The sequence below is a fragment of the Strigops habroptila genome, chromosome 19, assembly GCF_004027225.2.
Source record: "Strigops habroptila isolate Jane chromosome 19, bStrHab1.2.pri, whole genome shotgun sequence".
NCBI classification, from domain to species: domain Eukaryota; kingdom Metazoa; phylum Chordata; class Aves; order Psittaciformes; family Psittacidae; genus Strigops; species Strigops habroptila.
In genome coordinates, this window is record NC_044295.2 from 4991769 (window position 1) to 5013861 (window position 22093).

Consider the following 22093-nt stretch of genomic DNA (forward strand, 5'->3'; position numbering starts at 1 on the left):
GATTTCAGTTGCTTTTGGTGGAAGTACCTCTGGTAAAAAGGTGTAATGTGTTTCTAAAAACCTCGGTAGTGCATTCACTGGGAGGGGAATGGGAGAATTCATTCAGCTGCAGTGTGAGAGTGCAGCATGCAATGGGCTGATGATGGAAAATAACTCTCAGCGTTACATCTGTTTGAGAAAACAGTGAAATGCTAAGAAAGACAAGATTCTCGGGTGGGATTTTTTGTTTTCCCTTTTGTATCTCCTTAGTCTCTTACTCTAATTTCACTGGCACATTCAGGCTCGGTGGTTAAATGACTTTTTCAGTACTAAATCCCACATCGTTGCTTGGAGAGTGGCAGCAGTTTCCGTACCAGCCTGTCCAAGAGTGTTAATTGTGACAGTGTCACAGTGATTATCACATGCACACCTAAAGCTGGAAGACCCTGTTTGGAAGTGCACGATCATTGTGACATATCCTAATAGAAAAGTGCTGGTAAGCTCTGCCAAAAATCAATTTCCTGGAGTAAGTCAGAGATGAATCAATACAGTTGACAAGGTAATTGAATTAAGTACAGCTGGGTGGGCAAAGCTGGTCAAGCAAAGTGTAGTCTGCAGGTGAGAGTAGGGAATCAGTCCCTGCCACCACTGACTGTCATGGATTTACTCTGCAGTCTTACTCTGGGATCACTGAGAGGACATTAGCAGCAGTGCCTCCTTGTGCTGGTGCAGCAAAATGAATGTTTGCGTGGAATCCCAGCCTGGTTTGGGTTGAAGAGACCTTAAGCTCCTCCAGTCCCAACCCCTGCCACGGGCCCGGACACCTTCCACTGGAGCAGGTTGCTCCAAGCCCCTGTGTCCAACCTGGCCTTGAACACTGCCAGGGATGGGGCAGCCACAGCTTCTCTGGGCACCCTGTGCCAGCGCCTCAGCACCCTCACAGGGAAGAACTTCTGCCCAAGAGCTCATCTCAATCTCCCCTCTGGCAGGTTAAAGCCATTCCCCTCGGCCTGTCCCTACATCCCTTGTCCAAAGCCCCTCTCCAGGTTTCCTGGAGCCCCTTTAGGCACTGGAGCTGCTCTAAGGTCTCCCCTTCAGGAGCCTTCTCTTCTCCAGGCTGCCCCAGCCCAGCTCTCTCAGCCTGGCTCCAGAGCAGAGCTGCTCCAGCCCTCGCAGCAGCTCCGGGGCCTCCTCTGGCCTCGCTCCAGCAGCTCCACGTCCCTCTGGTGCTGTTGCCCCAGAGCTGGATCAGGACTGCAGGGGGGGTCTCCCCTCTCTCAACCTGCTGCTCTCAGTTGGTAGCTATGAAACAAATCAAAGGTGTAGGAAGGACACATTGGCCGTGGCAGCTCTAACTGTAAAATATGGTGTTGTGTCATACAAGAAGAATGTCGAGTTCTAAACCAGGTTAAACTTAGGCCTTTGTAAGTAGTTTGAAATACTTGGGGTTTGTGTCAGCTGCGCTTGTGCTTCCCGAGGGGGGGATAGTCCAGTCCCTGAGCAGAGCATCTTGGAGGCAGCAGCCGGAGCTGGCAGCACTGTGTGAACATCCCATCCTGCGCCCATAGTGTGCTCGGGTTTGCTTGTCCCATGTGGTTTCTGCTTCTGCTCCAGTGCCAGCAGTGCATCTGGGGGGTGGCACTGGTCTGGACAGGTCCAGTGCCCTGTTAGTGCCCAGGGAAAGCGCTTGGATGGCTTTTGATTCCCATGGGTTCAGCCAAAGTTACAGTGATATTTCCAACGTGTCATTAATGGTTCGGGGGATTTTTGGAGCCTTTTCCTTCTGCAGAAGGGCTTTGTATCCATAATAAATGCCTCTCCCTGCTCCCTTTCTGTCGTCGTTCTGGGATCATCGAGTGCTAGCAGCAAGGCTGCCTGTCATTAGGGTAACCTATTTTGAGCTTCAGTCACTTGTACCAATTTCTCAGCTAATTTTAGGACAGATGACCACTAAGCTGTTTCTAAAATGCTGCTTGAACTTAAATTGGAATGCAAAGACAAAATTTGCCCTTTCAAAAACAGGTAACTCTTGTAGTTACTGTGAAGAAAAGCCTATGTTGTATCTAGTGTTAATTGTTTTTAGTTAATTATTTTAACATATTCAGCCACTTGGAATAATTAGGATATCTGTCATACTTTTGATTTGACGCTGAAGATGCTTGTGGTTGCTCAAGGTCCCAGACAGCCTTAATAGAGTACACAAGTAGTTTATCAATTTACAGATGGAGAGCAGAAGCGTGTTGAGTCAGTGATGACAAGGAGGGAATGTGGAAGTCACTCACGGCTGATCCTCCTTCGCTCTCGTCCCCATTCCTTCCTTGTTGCATATACTTCCCAACCAGACACCAAAAGCTCTCACACATGGAACAAAGGGGTTTCCCACCTTGTAATGAGTTTTCAAAAATGAATTACTGCCTGTGATTGTTCTTTGATTGACTTTTGAAATACTCTGGTTGGATGCACCTGCTCTAGTGGAAGGTGTCCCTGCCCGTGCAGGGCTTGGAACTGCATGAGCTTTAAGGTCCCTTCAACCCAAACCAGTCTGGGATTGTCTGAACAATGCCCTGCTATGGCTCAAGCTGCCTACTCAGTCCCTACCAGCAGCAGGAAGGAACAAGGCACCAGTGTTGACAACCGTTTCTCTCCATACCTGTTTTCCAGCATGAATTGTCTGTGCTGCAGCTCTTGGAGGTTTGGATTCCAAGGTGTGTTCCTCAGGTCACAGTTACATTTTTGTTGTATGATTTAGTGCTGCTTTCTGAATGAAGAGCCTGTCATTTGTGACAGAGACATAGTTGGGAAAGACCCTTTGGGCTTTGAGAAATGGTCTGGGTGGTGCTGGTGCAGTTTGCTTTTGAGAGAGAAAAATCCAGGGAGAGAAGGTCCAGGTTAAGAGTCTGTGGGGGCCACATACCTCACTGAGCCATTAACCTCATTTATCTTCTGGGTGTCACTTGGTTGTGTTAACAGAATGCCTTCATCTGCTGCTTGTCAGAGCAAACTAGAAGTTAGAAGGACAATGATGCACTTATAGTATTTTGCTGGACACTGCCTGAGTTACCAGGTCCTCTCATCTTGATAGCAAAAATGATAAATGTTGTATCATTGACCGTGTTTTCCACCTCCTGTATATATGGATGAACTTTAGATTTCTTACAAAACAAACATCAAAACACTGTTTGAAGTATTGGCTCAGAAATGCAGAGAAAAACCTCCCTTTCTATCATCAAATCAACATTACATCCAATTATTCTACCTCTTTATTGTCTTGTCTTGTAGAATAGATAATGCTCACACCTAATCCCGTGTCAGTGAGGTTATTTCTGACTCTGGGGGTCTGAGCAGCTTTGGTCCAAACCATTCCTCCGCCTTCATTGAGCGGGTAGATAAAATTCCATCTCATGTATCCACGTTGTGGTTCCTCACAATGACTGCTGAAGAGGTGAGCGCTGCTTATTCTTCTCCTATCTAGAAGCCATAACTGTGGCTCCTGTTACCTGTTCCTCCTGGGTGATTCTGCATTGGCCCATAGGAGCTGGAAACATCATTTCAGGCAAATAACTCAAAGTTGGTGCACGTAGATTGCTGCAAATTGGTACCTTTCTGATTCAGTGACAGTAAACAGCACATTCAGCTGATTACTTCCTCCACTGCCCCATTAACTTTTATGTAGTTTCCAAAAAGACCAGCTTACGTTTATTTAAATGATTAAAATAGTGCACAAGTGAGGCTACTTCTGTCCCTTTTAGTAAGTAAGATGGTAAGACTGGTCGTTAAAACACTTTTAGGGACAAGTACTGGAAATGTGAACAGTCAATCTAAACCAAATCCACTCAGCTACAGTGCAGGGAACGTGGATGGCTGGTTTCGTAGGAGCAGAATTACAGTATGTATTCGATCCAGGTAGGCATGTCTACACTAGACAAACTAAGAGTTCTGGTGGATATTAAAGTTTTGTTCTATCTAAAGGATCATCGGACGTTTCAGACTTTGAAAATCTTCAGTAGGAAAACTCATGCTTCCAATAGAAATTCCTATATAGATATGCATTTATGTAAAGTGCACACATGCTTTATAGTTATGGATAAAACTTGTAATGTAATTTCGTAAACGTTAATGGATACCCAAGCCAGAATGTGTGTTCATAATCTGGGCTTTAGGTTAAAGTGGCAACAGAATCATAGAATCCCAGACTGGTTTGGGGTGGAAGGGACCCGAAAGCTCACCCAGCTCCAACCCCCTGCCACGGGCAGGGACACCTTCCACTAGAGCAGGTTGCTCCAGCCCCTGTGTCCAACCTGGCCTTGAACACTGAACATGAACACACCATCACCCAACAACCCCAAGTCCCTCGTCAGGCTGCTCCGTCCAGTCTCCCCCAGCCTGTGTTTGTTGCTGGGGATTGCCCCTGTTACTGGCTTTCTGCGCTCCGTCATGGCCTGTTGCAGCCGTGACTCCAGCAATCATTTGTTCATCAACGTTGACACTTTATGATATTTGAGGTTATTTCCAAACCATGGACTCAATCTGGGCTCAGCACATCCATATGTCAGGAATGGCTCCTTGTTTGTTACTGCTTCCCGTGTCCAGCGGGACTATACTGAGCACAGAATGAGATAAAGTCCCTTACCTGTATTAAATCTGTAGTAATTTTCCAACTTCAGCTAAAGAATTTCAGAACACAGCCTGGCATTTCTGTAAATACTGACCTTTTGTTAGCAAAAAAGGAAGAAAGTCTTTTGCGAGACGCGAAATGAACAGTTACCCAATGGAATATTCTCCTTATGAAAACATCTCGGTGGCTTCCATCTCCCATCTCTTTGCATAATAAACTGCACACAGCTGAAAAGCTCTTCTTGTTTTGTTGGGTGCTTGGGGTTCTTTGGGGGTACTTCTTTGTATTGTCAGGGCAGTGATTTAGTTGAAGTGGGCTTTTTCCTTTTTGACATGTTGTAGTTCCACTCCTCAGTGTACCTCTAGGGAATACCTACTTGTGGTGTGTGCTTTTGGGTCACTGAATGCAGATCTGTTCATCTGGGGTGTGAAAGTCTAGGATTCAAAGTACTTTATATAACATTATATATGTAAAATATATATATTTTATAAATTTCATCTTCACCAATTAACTGGCAGAAGACTAATTCTCCACAGGAATAGCAGCCTTGTGTGTCTTTTGTGGCTTCTGTGAGTTCCCAGAGCTGTTCGTAAGGGATTCAACATGTTGGGAAGTGCTTGGGGAGCTCTTTTTTTATTGATCCTGTGATTAATAACCCAGGTTGGGGCTATAATTTCATCCACAAAATCTTCCACCCTCAAGACCCCCAACCGCACCCCCAGCACCCGCCACTGGAGTTGTTCTGGTGGGGGCTTTATCAGTCAGTAAATGAATTCACTTCTTGATAATTTATATCATAATAATTTGTGCAATAATACTAATTTTAGCACAGTAAATAGTTTTTAATACTTATTTCTGAAGCAGGACACACACATACACCCCCCCCCCCAATTAAATAATCAGGAAGACTTTTTGATTCAAGCGACTGTTTCAGTGCCAGACTTCCCGCTCCCGCTCCGTCTGGGTACACGTTCCTCTTTCCAGGCACAGATCCCCCTGGGAGAGCAGGAGGCGGTTGCTTTCGGCACGTGGTCATTCCTCAGCCTGGCTGGGATCCGCTGGGAATGCTGAGAGCAGGATTTGCAGCCAGCGCTCCTCGGCGGGGCTGAGCCAGCGCTGGCTCCAGGGACGAGCCCGCGCTCCATCCCGCCGCGGCGATGCGCGCGGTCCGGCTCCCATCCGACATTCCCTCACCCGCCGGGGCAGCTCCGCTTCATTCCTCCTGCCTGCGCCTGTCTTTCGGGAGCCACATCTCCGCACGTTCCGCCGTGCTCAAGGCAGACCTTCCCTTCCGCAGGGATGCCAGGCTGGCGGGAACCGGAGCAGCTCCTAACGGCTGGACTGGCTTTTGTGTGAGTCCTTCCGTGTATTTTCCCAATCTGATTTTGATAGGATGCGGATTCCAAGGGTTGGTTTTAGAGGCTGTTGCAGTGGGGCCATGCTGTCAGCTGCCGTTGCAGCAGCAGCACAGCTAATGCAGTCGGTTCTTGCAGCAGATTTCCCGGCATGCGTGGAGCCGCTGACCCACCCTGTTATTTCCTGCTTAAAAATTGCTTTGTCAGATAAAAGAACCGGGAAGAGTCCATCGTGGCTTTAGGAGCTGCTTGAATTAAACAGGGGAACGGGAATACTGGGCTGCTGGCGCTTGATTTGGTGTAAAACTTGTTGTCTTTGCCTTTCCTGGGAGCACCTGGCAGGGAGGTGGTGCTGAAGGTGCTGTGTCTCTCGCTGCCATGGATTGGTGTTGGTGCAGATGCGTCCCGCTTGGATTCGCAGTTTGATGGATTGTGATGTGGTGCTTTGGTGTGGTGGATTTATTGAGCAGCATTGCTGAAACCCCGGGATTTTCTTTTCACTTCAGGAGCAGTCCTGGTCAGAGAAAACAGCTCTGGGTATGGGAGAGGATTGGTGTGTCCTTGGTTTAAATGGAGAACTGCTGGAATGGGGGTGGGGGGAGACAAGCAGGTGAGGAAGGAGGGGAAGCCGAGCCTCTCAGACCCCTTTAGACCAGGAGAGAAGCTTCTCTGAAGCGGTGATTGCTGAGATCACTTAATCCCTTTGTAGTTGAGAGGAAAGAGTTAATAGCTGTTCCGTTTGCTTCCATAGAACCAACCTCTGGATCTCTGAGCCCGGGTTTCTGCCTCCTGTCCCAGCTGAGGGATGCTCAGTGCTGATGAGACAGCATCTTTCTGAAATTCAAATAATGTGTAGATTTTAGTGGCTTATTTAACACTGAGATAATGTGAAAACAAAAACATCAGGCAAGTTCTCCCTCTCATTGGCAGCTGCAGGAGAGCATGGATTCCTGAGTCAGTATTTCACTGTGTCATTCACTTCCCTTGGGGCATTTCTCATGGCAGCTTCTGTAGAAGCTCCTTATCCAGGTTGACCTCGTCTGTTTCAGGTCTTTATTTTAATGAACACAAATATCAGTGATTTCACAACTGGTTTACTTTGGCATCCGAGGTGTCGTCAGTAGCTGTGGTGTGTCACCATGTTGACAGTGGTTACAGGAGCCAGGTTGATTGCACTTCCACAGGTGATGCTGTCTGCAGTCTGTTGTCCAAAGAGTGGGTCATGCCTATAAATAATAGCTATTGCTAAAGCAAACACTACCACTACCTAAAATCAATGAATAATAAAGCAACTTTTGTTAGAACAGCCGACCTGTGCTGTGTACACAGAGGTGAGCACTGTCAAGACCATAAACTCGAGCACTCAGAAAGACGTGAGAATTAATGTTTCCTTAGCAACAGTGATTTGCCCCTTTTTTGTGTGTATATGAAGATAACTCTTGATGGTGTATGGGATCATGCCCTGCTAAACCCTGCTCCCCACTGCAGGGGCTGGAGTGTGGCTTTGTAGCAAAGGGAGGAAAATACTAAGTAGTTGAGTTGCTCAGCTCTTAACTGGGGGCTGCTCCTATGTTCCTGCACTCCTCTGCCTTTCCACCGCACGCTTTAGATCCTGCAGGTTCCAGCCTTCCCGGCATTGATCTGTTTGTATTTTTATGTTTCATTGCAAGTATCCATCATTTCAACAGTTCCTGCCTGCTCTGCCCCGGAGGAGCATCCTGTTGGGATCTGCCTGCCGGAGGCTCTGTGTTTCCTGCTGCTTTTCCTTGGCTGTAGAGGGCAACGGCAGATGGGAAGGGTCGGTGGTGCGCAGGGTGAAGGGCTTCCCAAGCAGCCCCGAGCTGCTCAGGCTGCCAATGTGTTTCATCCAGTGAACCTGGGGGTTTATTTGTGCACGTTAAGTGTGTGTGGACGTGAACATGTGTCCTTGGCAAGGGGACGGCTCCACACTGCCCGTGCTTGTTCCCAGAAGGCTCCTCATTAAAAGCCACGGAATGATTTTGAGAACTCCCGCTGTGTTACACCGTGTTTCAGCCAAGCTACAGCCTTTGCTGCAACTGCACCAGGCACAGCAGCGGTGGGTGAATGCAATGGCATGACGATGGGAGCCCTAATACATGCTGAGTCATCAGGTTTCCTTTTGCCATTCCCACCCTCCTAAATTGATTCTGGAAGGTCAGAGAATCATGGAATGGTTTTGGCTTGGAAGGGACCTTCAAAGGTCATCTAGTCCAACCCCCATGCAATGAGCAGGTACATCTTCAACTAGATCAGGTTGCTCAGAACCACAAAGTTCATTACTGTGATCTTTCTCCCCCCCTTAATGTATTGTGTAACTAGCAGATTACCGGAGAAATCTATCCCAAACTCAGAGTCCGGTGCAGCAGTTCCTTGTCTCAAACTGAGCAGCTTTGGCGGTGAGGTGACACCGTTTCACATCCCACTGTTGAGTGTTGAAGAGCGTCAGAGAGCAGGATGACCGGCTCTGCTGCCCTGCTTGATGCTTGCTCTCAAAGCATGGGTACAAGCTTTGTTACGTCCAAGTGACTGTATGAGAGAGGTCTTGTCCTTCCAGTGATCTTAAGTGCTGAGGCGCTGGCACAGACTTTTCCCCAGAGAAGCTGTGGCTGCCCCATCCCTGGCAGTGTTCAAGGCCAGGTTGGACACAGGGGCTTGGAGCAACCTGCTCTAGTGGAAGGTGTCCCTGCCCGTGGCAGGGGTTGGGACTGGATGAGCTTTAAGGTCCCTTCAACCCAAACCAGTCTGGGATTTTAAGTAGATTAATTCTTATTTAGGCATGAAGTATCCCAGCAGGACTGTCATGGGGGGTTGTTGCTGGTCTATCTCTATAAGGTGCCATCATGTGTTTCTTATGTTTACTGCTCTTGGAAATCTCTGCCTCATGTCAGTAGGGCAGCTGACTTCTGAGAGACACAAATCTTCTCTTTTGGGGCTAAAAGCTAACAGTTCTTTCTTCTAAAATAGAGAACATGCTCGTCTTTTAGATAGATTCCATTGTAGGAAAATCCAGGTAGGATTTAGATTTCCTGGTAAAGCCAGTGGGGTGAAAACCTTCTGTCTTCCAAACGGCAGCTTTCATTTCCTCCCTACCAAGAATGGCATCAAGGGAAAGCCTCGTTGCTCCTATTAATGCAGGATCCAAGTTTTGGAAGAGGTGCAAACCAGTTGTGGTGAAGTGCAGGTTGATGCTTTGGTGCTCTGGTGTGCCTGTGGCACCTCATGGGTTTTAAAGAGCCCAGGTTTATGGGAAAAAATAATAACTGGAGTGAGCACAGCTTCGTACTTGGTCTGTTCCTTCATAGAACCATGGAATTCCCGTGACATCTTGGAAGGGACCTCAAGGATCATCTGGTCCAACCTTTCTAGGCAAAGCATGACCTAGACTAGATGGCCCAGCTCCCTGTCCAGTGAGTCTTACCAGTGTCCAGTGTTGGGGAATCCACCACTTCCCTGGGGAGATGATTCCAGTGGCTGGTTGTTCTCATTGGGAAAAACTTTCCTCTTGTGTCCAGTCAGAATCTCCCCACAAATGACTTGTGCCCATCAATCCTCATCTTTTCCATGTGACTCCTTGTACAAAAGGAATCTCCATCTTCTTTGTAGCCACCCTTTAAATACTGAACATGGTGACAAGGTCTCCCCTGGGCCTTCTCTTCTCCAGGCTGAACAGACCCAGCTCTCTCAGCCTTCCCTCACACAGCTTCCCAGCCTTTGGATCATCTTTGTGGCCCTTTGCTGGACCCTCCCCAGCCTGTCCACATCTTTTTAGTGCAGTGGGAGCTGAAAGTGAACCCAGTGCTCCATGTGGGGCCTGACAAGCACTGAGCGGGACACTGACATCTTCATGTCTGCTGGTGATGCCCTTGCTGATGTTCCCCAGCATCTTCTTGGCTTTCTTGGCTGTGCAGTGTTCACTCATACTGAGCTGGTGTCCCAAATTCATCCACCACAACACTGACAGGAGAGCTCAGGCATCCCTTACTTGGCTGTTACGTTTTAAGCCCAATTTAGTCCTTAAAATCCTTTATTACTGTTTTTGCCCTAATTCTCTAAACTCTCACAGTAGAGTTTTGGCGTATTCTGTAGCTCTTTGAGATGAATTAGAATAAGGGCATTTTAAAGTGAACATCTGTTTATGATAGTGAAACAAGTATTAACGTAATAAAGTATCAGCTGCATTTGGTGCTCTGAAGTGTTGAACTGAAATGAGAGTTAAGCTGTTGACTAAATCTTATTGCAAAGCACAATGGACAGAGTTACTCTGTGAAGTCAAGAACAACTCACAAACCAGTTTGGTGTCACCAAACTTTCCTTGATTTGCCATATTAAACCCGAAAGTTGCATTTGATTTGAAGTCATATTTCAGAGGTTTTGGGTTGGGTTTTTTTAATGTCATTCAACCCAGCAGTGCTCTATCTTCCTGCCCACGGGGACCTCCTTGGTTCTGCTCCTGGCAGGATGGGGCTGGTGGTCCATCTGCCACATAACCAGGCCTTGGCACGTGTGATCTGCTGCAGCATCTCCTCTGTTAGAATCCACTTCCATCAGAACCAGTCCAGCATCTTCCCAGCTCTGTCCTGGTGGAGAAAGGTTTGCCAGGACCCGCCTGTGGATTACGTGGATGGGCCTGGCAAGGTGATGGTTTAGCATCACTCACAATAACCATACAAAAAAAGGATATTGAGTTTGGGTTTTGAGGATGATGATGATGTGGCTGTTGATAAATACAGAAGTTTACTCCTGATTTTAATACTGTAACTCTCTGTTTGTAAACCCTCGTCTTGTAAAACTTTCAATCCTTATAACCATCTTGCATTGTGGATTGCTGTTTAGAACTCAAAGGTTTTTTGTTTTCTCCATAACTCAGTTTGCCCATGTGGGCTCGTAGCTGCAGGCCTTTAGTGATGATGATGATCTCCATGCAAAGCAGTGCTCAGAACCAACATTGTATATTAGAAGTAAAAATACAGAGATAATGAACTGTTAATAGTCGTTTACGCAGCTCAGTGCAGCTAATCCCAAGAGGGTGCACATCAAAGCTGCAGTCAGATTTGCGGTATCACATCCTTCGTGGCTGGTCTCTGCTCCCAAGGAACGGGGATGGGACAAGAGGAAACGGCCTCAAGCTGCCCCAGGGCAGGTTTAGATGGAGATGAGGAACAATTCCTGCCCCAAAGGGTGCTCAGGCATTGGAACAGGCTGCCCAGGGCAGTGCTGGAGCCACCAGCCCTGCAAGTGTTCACACCCCGTGTAGCCGAGGCCTCAGTGCCATGGGTTAGTGGTGGCCCTGGCAGTGCTGGGGAACAGTTGGACTGGATGGTCTTAAAGGACTTTTCCAACCTGGCTGATTCTGTGATTCTTGCAACCAGAAAAATGAGAGGGAAGATGTCCATGGTCTGTGGCCTCTTTGACACTTGGCCATTGCAGTGGCTTATTTGGGCCTGAGCAGGGATTTCTGGGTGCCTTTAGGAGCCTGAGCAGGGAAAAATGCAGGGGTGACAGAGAACTGCACTGCAGGCACCCATTGGAGGTGGTGAGCATTGCTTCAGGGTAGTTGAGGGCTTGGCCAAGGGAAGAGGAAACAAAGAACCTCCCATGGCCTGGGTTGTGGCCCCGCTTTTTGGGGATGGACTTAAGTCTTCCATCACCTTACCCGTTGTGCTGTTGTGCTCCAACACATGGCTTCCCTTTAGAGCTAGACTAACAGATGTAGCTCCCATGTAGTATGAGTTGGTAAAGTTGAATTAATTGGTGGCATAGCAGGCCCATCCAACAGATAATTTTGGGGATATAGAATCGTAGCATATCTCAGGTTGGAAGGGACCCATAAGGATCAAGTCCAACTGCTTGCTATCTGCATGTCTGTCTCTCTGTCTAGTTAGAGACACATCAGAGTGCAGCTGCTTTTAGTAGAATCAAAAAATATAAATGCTAAAATAGGGACTATTGAGTTTTTTAAACAGCTATTTAACAATTCAGTTGTTTCAAACGTACTTCTAAGGGCTCTAAAAGCTTCCCCTGTCCCTGCCACGAGGTGCACTAACCACAGCAATCCACATTTTAAGTGCCTGGTTTTGCCTTTGCACAGCCTGCGTAGCCAGACTTCTCCTGCTTTCAGCTGGCATGAACCCCGTGCACTCAAGCATCTCTATTGATGTGCACATCTATTGTTTCTAATCTGGTCAGTTGATCAATGAAGACCAGCGTGTAATTAATTGTATGATACTGTACACTGTGTCCCACTCTGCATTTACCCAGATGGATTGTTTTATTTGTTAGCTATAGCTGCATTCCTCAACAGTTTCAGAGGCTATAATGAGAGTGGTTTTGTTCTTGTCAGAGTGGTTTTGTTCTTTCTGGCTTTTAGCTGACAAATAATTTGAAAGGGAAACCATTTCATAGAACGTTCTTTTTAATCTTCTTTCTTTCTTTTTCCCTGGATCTCTTTCTTCACATGATTAATACTTTTTATGTTTTGATATATCAGTGGAGGAACTGACTGAAGATGCACTAACTGGTTACTATTTCATTGACATGTCTGTGGGTTCAGTAAGACAAAATAAAAGCCTGCTTATATCTGAGGACCTCACAGATAGCACTTGCAGTGAGCTGGGGAGGAACAGCAAAGGAGTCAGTCAGCAGTTTGCCCGGTGCCAGTCTGCACGAGGGACCTTTGGTTCTGCTGCTCCTACAACATAGGTGATGGTGCTCAAGGAAAAGTTGCATCTGCCTGACCTGTCCACGATGATGTTCTACTTGTGCTGTTTTGGTTCTCATGCAGATGGAGGGAACGAGGAGCCACCAGACCGAAGACAGGCAAGTGTAGACTCCCGTCAGAGCCGATCTGGGCAAGGTAAACCTTAGTGTTGTTCTGCCTCAGTGACTCATTTCTCATCTGTTCACCTTCTACACGTACATGTTGTGTTTTTCATCAGACTGTGTAGTCTGACGGAGTTCTGTACCCATCACTATTATCCACAGAGCTACAAATTCCCTAGTATTCACAAAACAGACTGTCTCTGTGGAGTTTGAAGGAGTTCAGACTCATTTGTGGTGCAAGGGTCTGTGACATCTCTGTTTCGCAGTTGGGGGGACGAAGCTTTACACAAGGGCAGTTGTTGAAACTTCAGCACATCCCAGTGCAAATCAGCTTGCTTGCCTTGCTCCCAGTTGCAAAGGCAGAACCCAGGTTGTCCTTCCAGTGTGATAGAGAGGGGACCGGTGTGTTCTGTCTGCAGGCTGAGCATCTGCCTGTTACGTCCTTGGCTTTGTTGTTTCATCCTACAGGAACAGGGCAGAAAGTAGTAAAAATAGTTTGAATATTATTTAAATAATGATTCCACAAACTTTTGTTGAGGATCCATCATTCTCAATAGGTTTAGTGGTTAAAACCACCACTAGAGCCGTGTAATGGGGATTTCTGCCACTGAGAGCAGCAGCCCTTGGGTCTGTGCTGACTTCCGTGTCCTTTGAAATGGTTTACTTAAAGTTTTAAGCATTTACTCATTTGTGAGGGTTGTGAAAACGCTGGTATTTCACACAGCTCTTGAGGCTAAGCAGCATTTTCTGGAAGCATGGCTCTAGTAGGTGCTGTGTGCGTTGACTGATGTTTCTCTTTGGGATTGCAGCAATAATTTTCCTTTCATTTTGGTTCAAGTCTGTTGCTGTCATGGTGTCCTAATGACTTCTTATGGAGACATTTTCTCCAGAGCATTGTTCTTTTTTGGCAGGATTCCAGTGTTGCCCGGGCAAAATTATTGCAAGTGATTGAAGCCTGAGATCGGGATTGGGGGGGGTTGGAATTGAGAGGCAAAACCCCGAAGCCCTGTGAAACATCAACAGCTGATACCTCAGTTAACACAGGATGTTTTTTGTTGCTATTGCAAAATCAATTCCTTTAAATTTCTTATTTTGAAATAGAAGGGTTAAAATAAAATTGGGAAGGAACAAGGGGATTTGTAACTGTGTGTACCCCGGGATAGCTGTATACAAGTCACATTTCCGTGCTTCCAGAGCACGGAATGAATGGGTGCTCTTTTCCAGACACTCAGCTCAGATAAAGCTGCTCTTGTGTTACTCATGGAGGCTGAGCCTTGCCCATTTTCTCTGCTGTTTGTCCCCGTGATGTCCTTGTGTCTGGCTGGGGTCTGTCCTCTGGCTTGGTGTTACAAGGTGCAGCAGCTCCTTGCCTGCTGGGTTTCTGTACACTTGTTTCAGACACTCCATTCTCTCAGATTACATTTATTCAGCATCTCAGCCGCTGTGGAAAAATACCACTTTTGGGCAGAGGATGTATTTGCAAGTACTTACTTGCCAAAGAATGACCAACCTCTGTCTGTTCGCCTCAGTGACTCTAGGAATTGCAAAGGCAAGCAAGAGGTCTCAGCATGAGACGGGAGTAGAGGGGAAAACAGGTAAAAAAGTACTCCTGACTTCTTGGAGAACAAGCTTCTTCGCCAAATGTTTCCATTTGGATCAGTGGATGCAGTTGTGGATGCAATTCAAGGAAGAACAAGTCTCTTTGCTCCCTAGAACTTGTATCTTTAACTTTGCTCTGTTCTGCGGCCATAAGATGCTGCCTCTCTGCAGGTCTTAACATGTATTTTTCATAAAGATGGGTTAAGGGATTTTGTTGTGCTGAGATGAACCAGCCAACTCAAACGAGGGAGTTGTCTTCTGCCCAAACTTCCATGAAGGCACATGTGATGCCCAAGTATTCCATCTGTCTGTAAAGCTGTATTATCTTGGAAAACTTCAAGGAATAGCTAATTTGTTCAATTTTGCAGTGACATTTTAAATATATTTGATGGACAAACTGTCTAAGTTCCCGTTCAGCTGTGAATGATCCCTAATTTGGGGGTTTGATAAAGCCAATGTTCTTCCTGAGTGGAACAAATTTAGGAGCGTTTCAATTACCCTGTTTGTGTTGTGTGACATCTGTGGAATGAAAATAGTATGTTGTGGATATTTGGTGAGTTCCTTGGTTTTGTTGTAAAGCATGGGAATTTTCAAAGGGAAAACACTCCTGGAAACTTGGCAAAGATGTAATTACTTGTATTTCTATACCAGAGCCTGCCCCCAGTTGCCCTTGGTTTTAGATTGGTCAAAGATACTCAGATCTTACTCCATACTAACCAGTAGAACACACACTGACTTGCAGGTCTGACCCATACAAGTAGTTGGAAGATGCTGTTGTTTCGAGCTCCCTCAAACCCTTAAATATAGCCTGAGGAAATGAGAATTTTCCTTATAAAAATCCAAATTCAGTGATGGCAAATCTGGTGCCAAATGTATTTAGAAGAAGCGCCGCAGGTTGGGTTTGTTGATGCCGGTGCCAGATTTGTCCTTCCTGGCACTCAGAGGTGGTTATGAATAGACTTGCTGAGTCAGCAGAGGTGTTCAGCTCCAAATAACTGGCAAGTGTTCAGCGAGCAAGAGAGGAAAAGGTATATTTTGAGCTGTCAAAAATAGTGGAAAGTGTGTTAGTGCTGGGTTTGGTTTCTTGTAAAGAATGATGCAGCAACGCTGAGAGATGTTCCTGGAAGTTGTAGATGGATTTGAGCCACAAATGGTACTGCCTCTAAGCATGCTTCGGGAACTTGTTATTTCAATAGGGGCTTTTTCTCCGATGCTAAACAGTGTGTTGGGTTGTTCTCGTTGTCCTTTGGATACCTGGAATAAAGTTAGTCCATTGTCTCCTCTGGAGTACCACGTCTTTGAGGCATTCATCCTTTTGGCTTCTCCCCACTTCTGTCTGTCCACCCCTCTGTCTAGCAGTTACCTTTTCTCTTTTAAATATACTCTCACAAGCCATTGAGAACAGCTCAGCTATTCCATGAAAATCAAATAATGAGTGTCTTTATGGAGAAAAAATGTCAGTAGGCACTAAAAGCTAAAATCCATTCTCTTAAAGGTGTGGCACAAGTGGAGTCTTCTTACGTTATCGGTAGTGAAATATTAGCACTAACAGTTTTAAGTTGGGTTTGCAGGTGAATTACTGGTTGTCTGTGTCAGGTTGTTAGTTGTATTGGCTAGAGGTGGAGAAGTGGGTGTTCTCAAGCCAGAGGTTTCCCTATTCTGCAGCTAATGGGAGGATCCTTACGGCTCCCAACTCTGGCTGATCTGGAGCAGCTGCCCTTGATTTGTCATTAATATTTATTGCTGCAGGTAACAATATCTGCCTTTACTGTTCTGTCTCCACTTCTTGTCATGTTATTTGGTGTCTTCCGTAGTGATGGCTGCTACAGACACACAGGCTCTGTGTGTCTGTGGGTGCCTCTATACATTTGTGAGGGGAGAGTTGGAGGTGTGGCTGCTTTTGGAGGCTTTTGTTCTTCCACTTGGTTGGTTTATTTTAGGCTAAAATTCCTCATGGGGGTCTCATTAATGCATATAAATATGGCAAAGGTGAGCCCCAGGAGGATGGTGCCAGACTCTTTCCAGTGGTGCCCAGTGACAGGACGAGGAGCAATGGCCACAAAGTAAAACACAACAAGTTTCACCTCAACACAAGGAAGAACTTCTTTCCATTGAGGGTGGCAGAGCCCTGGCACAGGCTGCCCAGGGGGGTTGTGGAGTCTCCCTCTCTGGAGACATTGAAACCCACCATGGACACGTTCCTGTGTGACCTGCTCTGGGAGGCCCTGCCTTGGCAGGGGGTTGGGCTGGATGATCTCCAGAGGATGATCTTCCAGCCCTAATGGTTGTGTGATGGTGAAATTTAATTCACCTGGAAGGCTTTATTTAGGAATCCACAATCTAAATGCCCAAAGAACTATCAGTAAAAGAATGATTGCTTCGTCTGAATTATATGTAAAACTGGTGACTCCAGGACTCTGAAAGACAAATTAAACCAGTCAAACTAGTCATAGAATCACAGACTGGTTTGGGTTGGAAAGGATCTTAAGGATCATCCAGTTCCAGGGACACCTTCCTTCCACTAGACCCGGTTGTTCCAAGCCCCATCCCTCCTGGCCTTCATAAATCCTTCATAGTTTTGCTGCTCATACTCTCAGGAGATGTGCTGAGGTGCAGTTCTAGAAATAGAATTTCTTCAAGGGAAGTGTCCAAACCACGCAAGGGGAACCCGAGGGAGCAACCGGGTACCTGTAGGACATGCAGTGAGGTGTCTCTGTGGTTGGGCTCACCTGAGCCAGGCAGCCTTCCACTGAGGAATGATCCAAGCAGGAGACTCCCATGTATTCTGACCAGTTCCCTTTTCTCTTCCCACCAGGCACCTCCACAGAGAACGACTGTGCTTTTGAACCAGACTACGCTATTCCGCCACTCCCAGTGACCGAAGGTATGCAGCACATTCGGATTATGGAGGGCATGTCCCGCTCCCTTCCATCCTCCCCCTTACTCACACATCAGTCTATCAGTGTTCGGCTCCAACCTGTGAAGAAGTTAACTGGTAAGGACTTTAAATAAAGTTCAGTGGGGCTTTTAAGGTCCATTGGTCCTTAAAATCTGTAAGAAAACACTTTGACCAAGGTTCTGTGTCATCATTTGTTTGTTATAGCAGATGCTTCAGGCAAAACCAGGAGCAGATTGGATTTCAGGCTGACAGAGGAATCTTTCTATGCTGAAAAGGGTCTCTCTCTTGTACAAATATTGCCTGGGTCTCTGAGAAGCTTCGAGCAGAGTGGGTTTCAGTTGCACGTTGTATTGTGGTTGATGCACAGTGGAAGTGTTACAGTCATTTTAAAGAACTGTATGCTGAAATTTTGACTGCATCAGAAAAAATCATAAACTTCTACATCAAAGTCATTATTTTTGTCATAGTTAGTGCTTACTTTTAAACACTTTTGTTTATCTAATCTGCTGGGGTGATGGGTTGAACACCCAGACATTGTACAGTAGTGGGATTGTCAAAGCACTCGGAGTCTAACATCCATTTAAAAGCCTGACATCGTATTTGTACTGGTAACAGTTGTGAGAAGCTTGCTTCTTGCCATCCCTGCATGCCTGTCTTTAAAATGATCAGCCAGTCCTGTGTTTGTATGAGAGAAACATCCAAAGGGATTTTTACCCGCTATAATCTGATCCAGGCTTACAGAAGTGAGCTTGGATGCACTTTGCACCTTTTGTTTTCCCTGCCCTCTAGTGAAAGGAGAAATTGAAAAGGACATGAGCAAGAGATTCCCGAATCGTGGCAGAGTCTAGACCTGAACAACATGTGTACACACAGGGATGGTGTCAATGAGATGCTGATAACTGTTATCACAGAAAAGCAAGAGAAGGAAAGTGTAGGCTCCTGGTTGTGTTCAGAGGTCTGTTTTGGGGCCACACACAAGAATCCATTGGAAATTGATTGGGAAGATGCCTGTGTCTGTCTTATCCTTGCATACTTTTCCTTTCCATCTGTTTTAAATATCCTCTTCCAGCAAGACCCAATCTCTTATAGCCTGAACATGGAACAGGCTGCCCAAGGAAGCTGTGGCTGCCCCATCCCTGGCAGTGTTCAAGGCCAGGTTGGACACAGGGGCTTGGAGCAACCTGCTCTAGTGGAAGGTGTCCCTGCCCATGGCAGGGGTTGGAGCTGGGTGATCTTCAGGTCCCTTCCTATGCAAAGCATCCCATGATTCTGTGAAAACACATGCTTGTATTTTGCACCTACATATCTTGATGGCTCCAGTGGAGCTCCTGCTACACTTGGAATTCAAAGTGTGTTTCGGTGCGTTGGTGGATTAGCAGGATTTTTAAATTATTAGTTTAATTTACTGTTGTTATTGGAAAAGGAAGGGTTCTATTTTCCATCCTCATGCAGTCATTATAGGAATTTGTTTGCTTTCATTAAGGCAACGTGGAAGGGAGCTGGGAAAGTAATGTTTTCTGCTCTGTTATTCATAGTATTTACCACATTTCAGCTATTCCTTATGGTCTGTTTCTCTTACTTGCTATTGATGTGAGAGAGATAAAAGCAAGAAAAAATCCATTGGCAGCAGAAAGAGATGGTTGTTGAATGACTGACCACAAAGTGTGCTCATATAATACATGTTTTGTCATATGGTCATATAATACATGTTTTGTAATGGTCATATGTTATGGACATCTAATAAGTTTTAGTTTGGGGTGGTTTTTTGCTGGGGAACTGTCAGTTTGTAAAGATCCTTCTTGGTTTTATTCCTTAGTGAAACACCATCATCTGTAAAATAAAGATTTGGAGTTAATATTACATTTTTGAAGACACATTCACAGCCTTGTGCTGGTTTTTGCTGGGTTTCTCCCTGTTTTGCCCAATAACCCTCTCTGATTTTACAGAAGCCTTGTAAGTGCCATCGTAGCAGACTTGAAACATGGTAGAGCTGAGAAGCAGCTTGGTTCCAAATCTTCATGTGGCTCTGGGAGCTGTCAGACAGACATAAGCAGCCAGGACCTCGACAGTCAGTGCATGGAGACGTGTCGCTGCCTGTGACCGTTTCCTCTTCTGCTCTGTCTCCTTCTGCTGTCCAGTTGTTAATCCCACACAATAACAGCAGTGATTCCTTTTGGAAGAGGGATGAGGGTGATTCTGGGAAACTGAAGTCTTGCAAAGAGAGGCTTTTGTCCGGCTGACAGTTGCCACATGGCTTTTTCAAAGCGACCTTCAGAGCATAGCAAATTGTTGAGAAATTATCCAATTGTAGGGGCTTTTTTCATGCTGTTTGCTCCTTACATACATTTGTGTGTGACTAAGCCATTCATGTCGTGATTTCCATATCTGTGGAGTGGTTGGATACCAGAATGGTGCCATTTGTTACATAAGAAACTTTGTTGTCTTGTATATACATATTCTTTTACTAAAGATTTAATTCCTAAGACCATTTGCAACTAAATGTGACTGTGCCAGAGTCTGCATTTCTCCTTTCTGAAGTTCTTCAAAGATGAAAATGGAAACACAAAAGACATTTTATCCTTTTCACAAGACGATTTGCTCATGATCGAGAGCTAAAGTATCTTGGGTCACTCTGGATCTGCACGTGTCTGCTCCTGTAGCAGAGCAGGTTTGTCAGCTCTGACGGGGAGGGAAAGCATCTACTGAGATGCCCCTTTTCATGGGCATCAGCAGTGACACATTAGGCTGGGGTTTAACTTAGCCCTCAAAAAAGGAAAAGAAACCTGTAGGGTGCAGAGAAGCTTCCCCACTAGAAACTGTGATGCTTCCTCTCTCTATCTATTTATAATACAATCTTCTGGGACAGGACAATAGTCCTATCTCATAGGATAGGGACAGGACAAGGGAATGACTTTAAGCTGAAAACAGGGAGATTGAGGTGAGCTCTTAGGCAGAAGCTGTTCCCTGTGAGGGTGCTGAGGCGCTGGCACAGACTTTTCCCAGAGAAGCTGTGGCTGCCCCATCCCTGGCAGTGTTCAAGGCCAGGTTGGACACAGGGGCTTGGAGCAACCTGCTCTAGTGGAAGGTGTCCCTGCCCGTGGCAGGGGTTGGAGCTGGAGGAGCTTTAAGGTCCCTTCAACCCGAACCAGACTGGGATTCTGTGATTCCAAAGTCCTTAACCTGCCTGATTTGTAAACAAGTCAGCTCTTCATCCACAGAGAAGTTAAAATGTCCAGTTGTAAAAAGCCATAAGAACACGTTGCGCAGTGTGTTGGTTCTCCTTCCAGAGGAGCTGAGGTTTGGATATCTGGGTTTTCTGTGTATGGAGACTTGGCTGGATTCAGGGCTTGATAAATATTCAGTACAGCTGCAATTTTCACTGCTGAATAGTCTGGTGATTTAAGAAAAACTAAGGTCATTGTGGCTCTACAGGGTGAAGTAATGGCAAGCATAAGTAATAAGCTCTGTCCCTCCTGCCTTCATAGCCTATTGTTTAGCAATGGCCGAGGACATACTTTAAATCAGTGTGTTCAACCTCAGTTTACGCTGTATAATATATTTTTTTTTTACAATAACAGTGGCTTTATTAGCAAATGTAATGTGAAAAATACATAACAAAAAGAAAGAACCCCCCCCAGCCCCTCCCAGCTCAGGATCAGGATGTAGGAAACACCATTTTGCTTTCTGTCTGGAATAAAATTAGCACTTAAATGTTACTGTGCTTGCTGCACAAGGAGAGCAACCATTTTCAAACCCATTGGGTTAAATGTTCTGCTATACATCAAAAGTGTATTCTTGAGGACTCAAAACCATGGCTCTAATGAAAATAATGCCATTGCATTGTACACCTTCATTGAGGAAAGCGTGGCTTTTCAGAGCGTGCTTATAGACATGAATGTATCTGAGTGCTTCCCTGAATCCATGCCAGAAATGGTACCCAGCCTCATATTAGGTTAATAGATGAGATGCTGGGCTGAAAGCCTCAGCTACCAATGCTTTATTCTGTCACTGTGGAAGCACCACGTGCACAAAACCCTGTGCTGCACCCAACTCCTCCACAGGAGAGATGGGTAATTTACAGCCTGTACATTTATATGCACAGGGATAATTTTATTCATCCCTATATTTGGCTATTTCTATTTTTTTCTGTTGAATGACAGATTGCTTTAGGAGTCTTTCAGAAGGAGCATGTGTGTGTGAGCACCATGCGCAGGGGGAGGAGGGGAGAATATTGGCAAGAAATTCAGGAAATAAATCATATTTTTCTATAAGTGGCCTAAATGCTTTTTGTAAGAGCAGGTAAGGACAGGCCGAGGGGAATGGCTTTAACCTGCCAGAGGGGAGATTGAGATGAGCTCTGAGGCAGAAGCTCTTCCCTGTGAGGGTGCTGAGGCACTGGCACAGGGTGCCCAGAGAAGCTGTGGCTGCCCCATCCCTGGCAGTGTTCAAGGCCAGGTTGGACACAGGGGCTTGGAGCAACCTGCTCTAGTGGAAGGTGTCCCTGCCCGTGGCAGGGGGTTGGAGCCGAGTGATCTTCAGGTCCCTTCCTACCCAAACCAGACTGGGATTCTGTGTTTAGGTTTGGATATGCCAAGGCCTCGTTGCTCCTGTATCCAGAGTGAATTAGATGCTTCAGCGTCTTTGAATGGGCCTGGGGAACTGGTTTCATTGCAAATCTCCCACTTTGAGAACATTTCTCCCTTGCATTTTGGGAATGTGGGAGCTTTCCCTAAGAATAAAGTTCATAGAAACGAGTGTTGAACGTTCCCCCGTGTGTTCAGGCAATTAACAGCATCCGCTTTCCTA

The 22093-nt window shown here is 46.0% G+C and overlaps 1 protein-coding gene and 1 long non-coding RNA gene across 11 annotated transcripts in view; one reads left to right on the forward strand and one right to left on the reverse strand.

Moving 5' to 3' along the window:
• TANC2 (tetratricopeptide repeat, ankyrin repeat and coiled-coil containing 2) overlaps positions 1-22093 on the forward strand; it is a 239415-nt gene that overhangs the window by 74725 nt on the left and 142597 nt on the right. For 3 of the 10 annotated variants that reach the window (XM_030508827.1, XM_030508829.1, XM_030508828.1), the window contains exons 4-5: positions 12752-12823; positions 17204-17383. In XM_030508827.1, the coding sequence (XP_030364687.1) occupies positions 12752-12823; positions 17204-17383 (252 nt within the window). Of the gene's footprint in view, positions 1-5659; positions 5947-12751; positions 12824-17203; positions 17384-22093 lie in introns of those variants that run through there. The other 7 variants (XM_030508832.1, XM_030508837.1, XM_030508838.1 and 4 more) reach the window with 5 other exon arrangements.
• Positions 1061-21779, reverse strand: LOC115617852. The gene is made up of 4 exons (XR_003994687.1): positions 21768-21779; positions 9643-9721; positions 3338-3342; positions 1061-1071 (listed from the first exon to the last, which is right to left on the reverse strand). It is a non-coding gene; the product is annotated as an uncharacterized LOC115617852 (long non-coding RNA).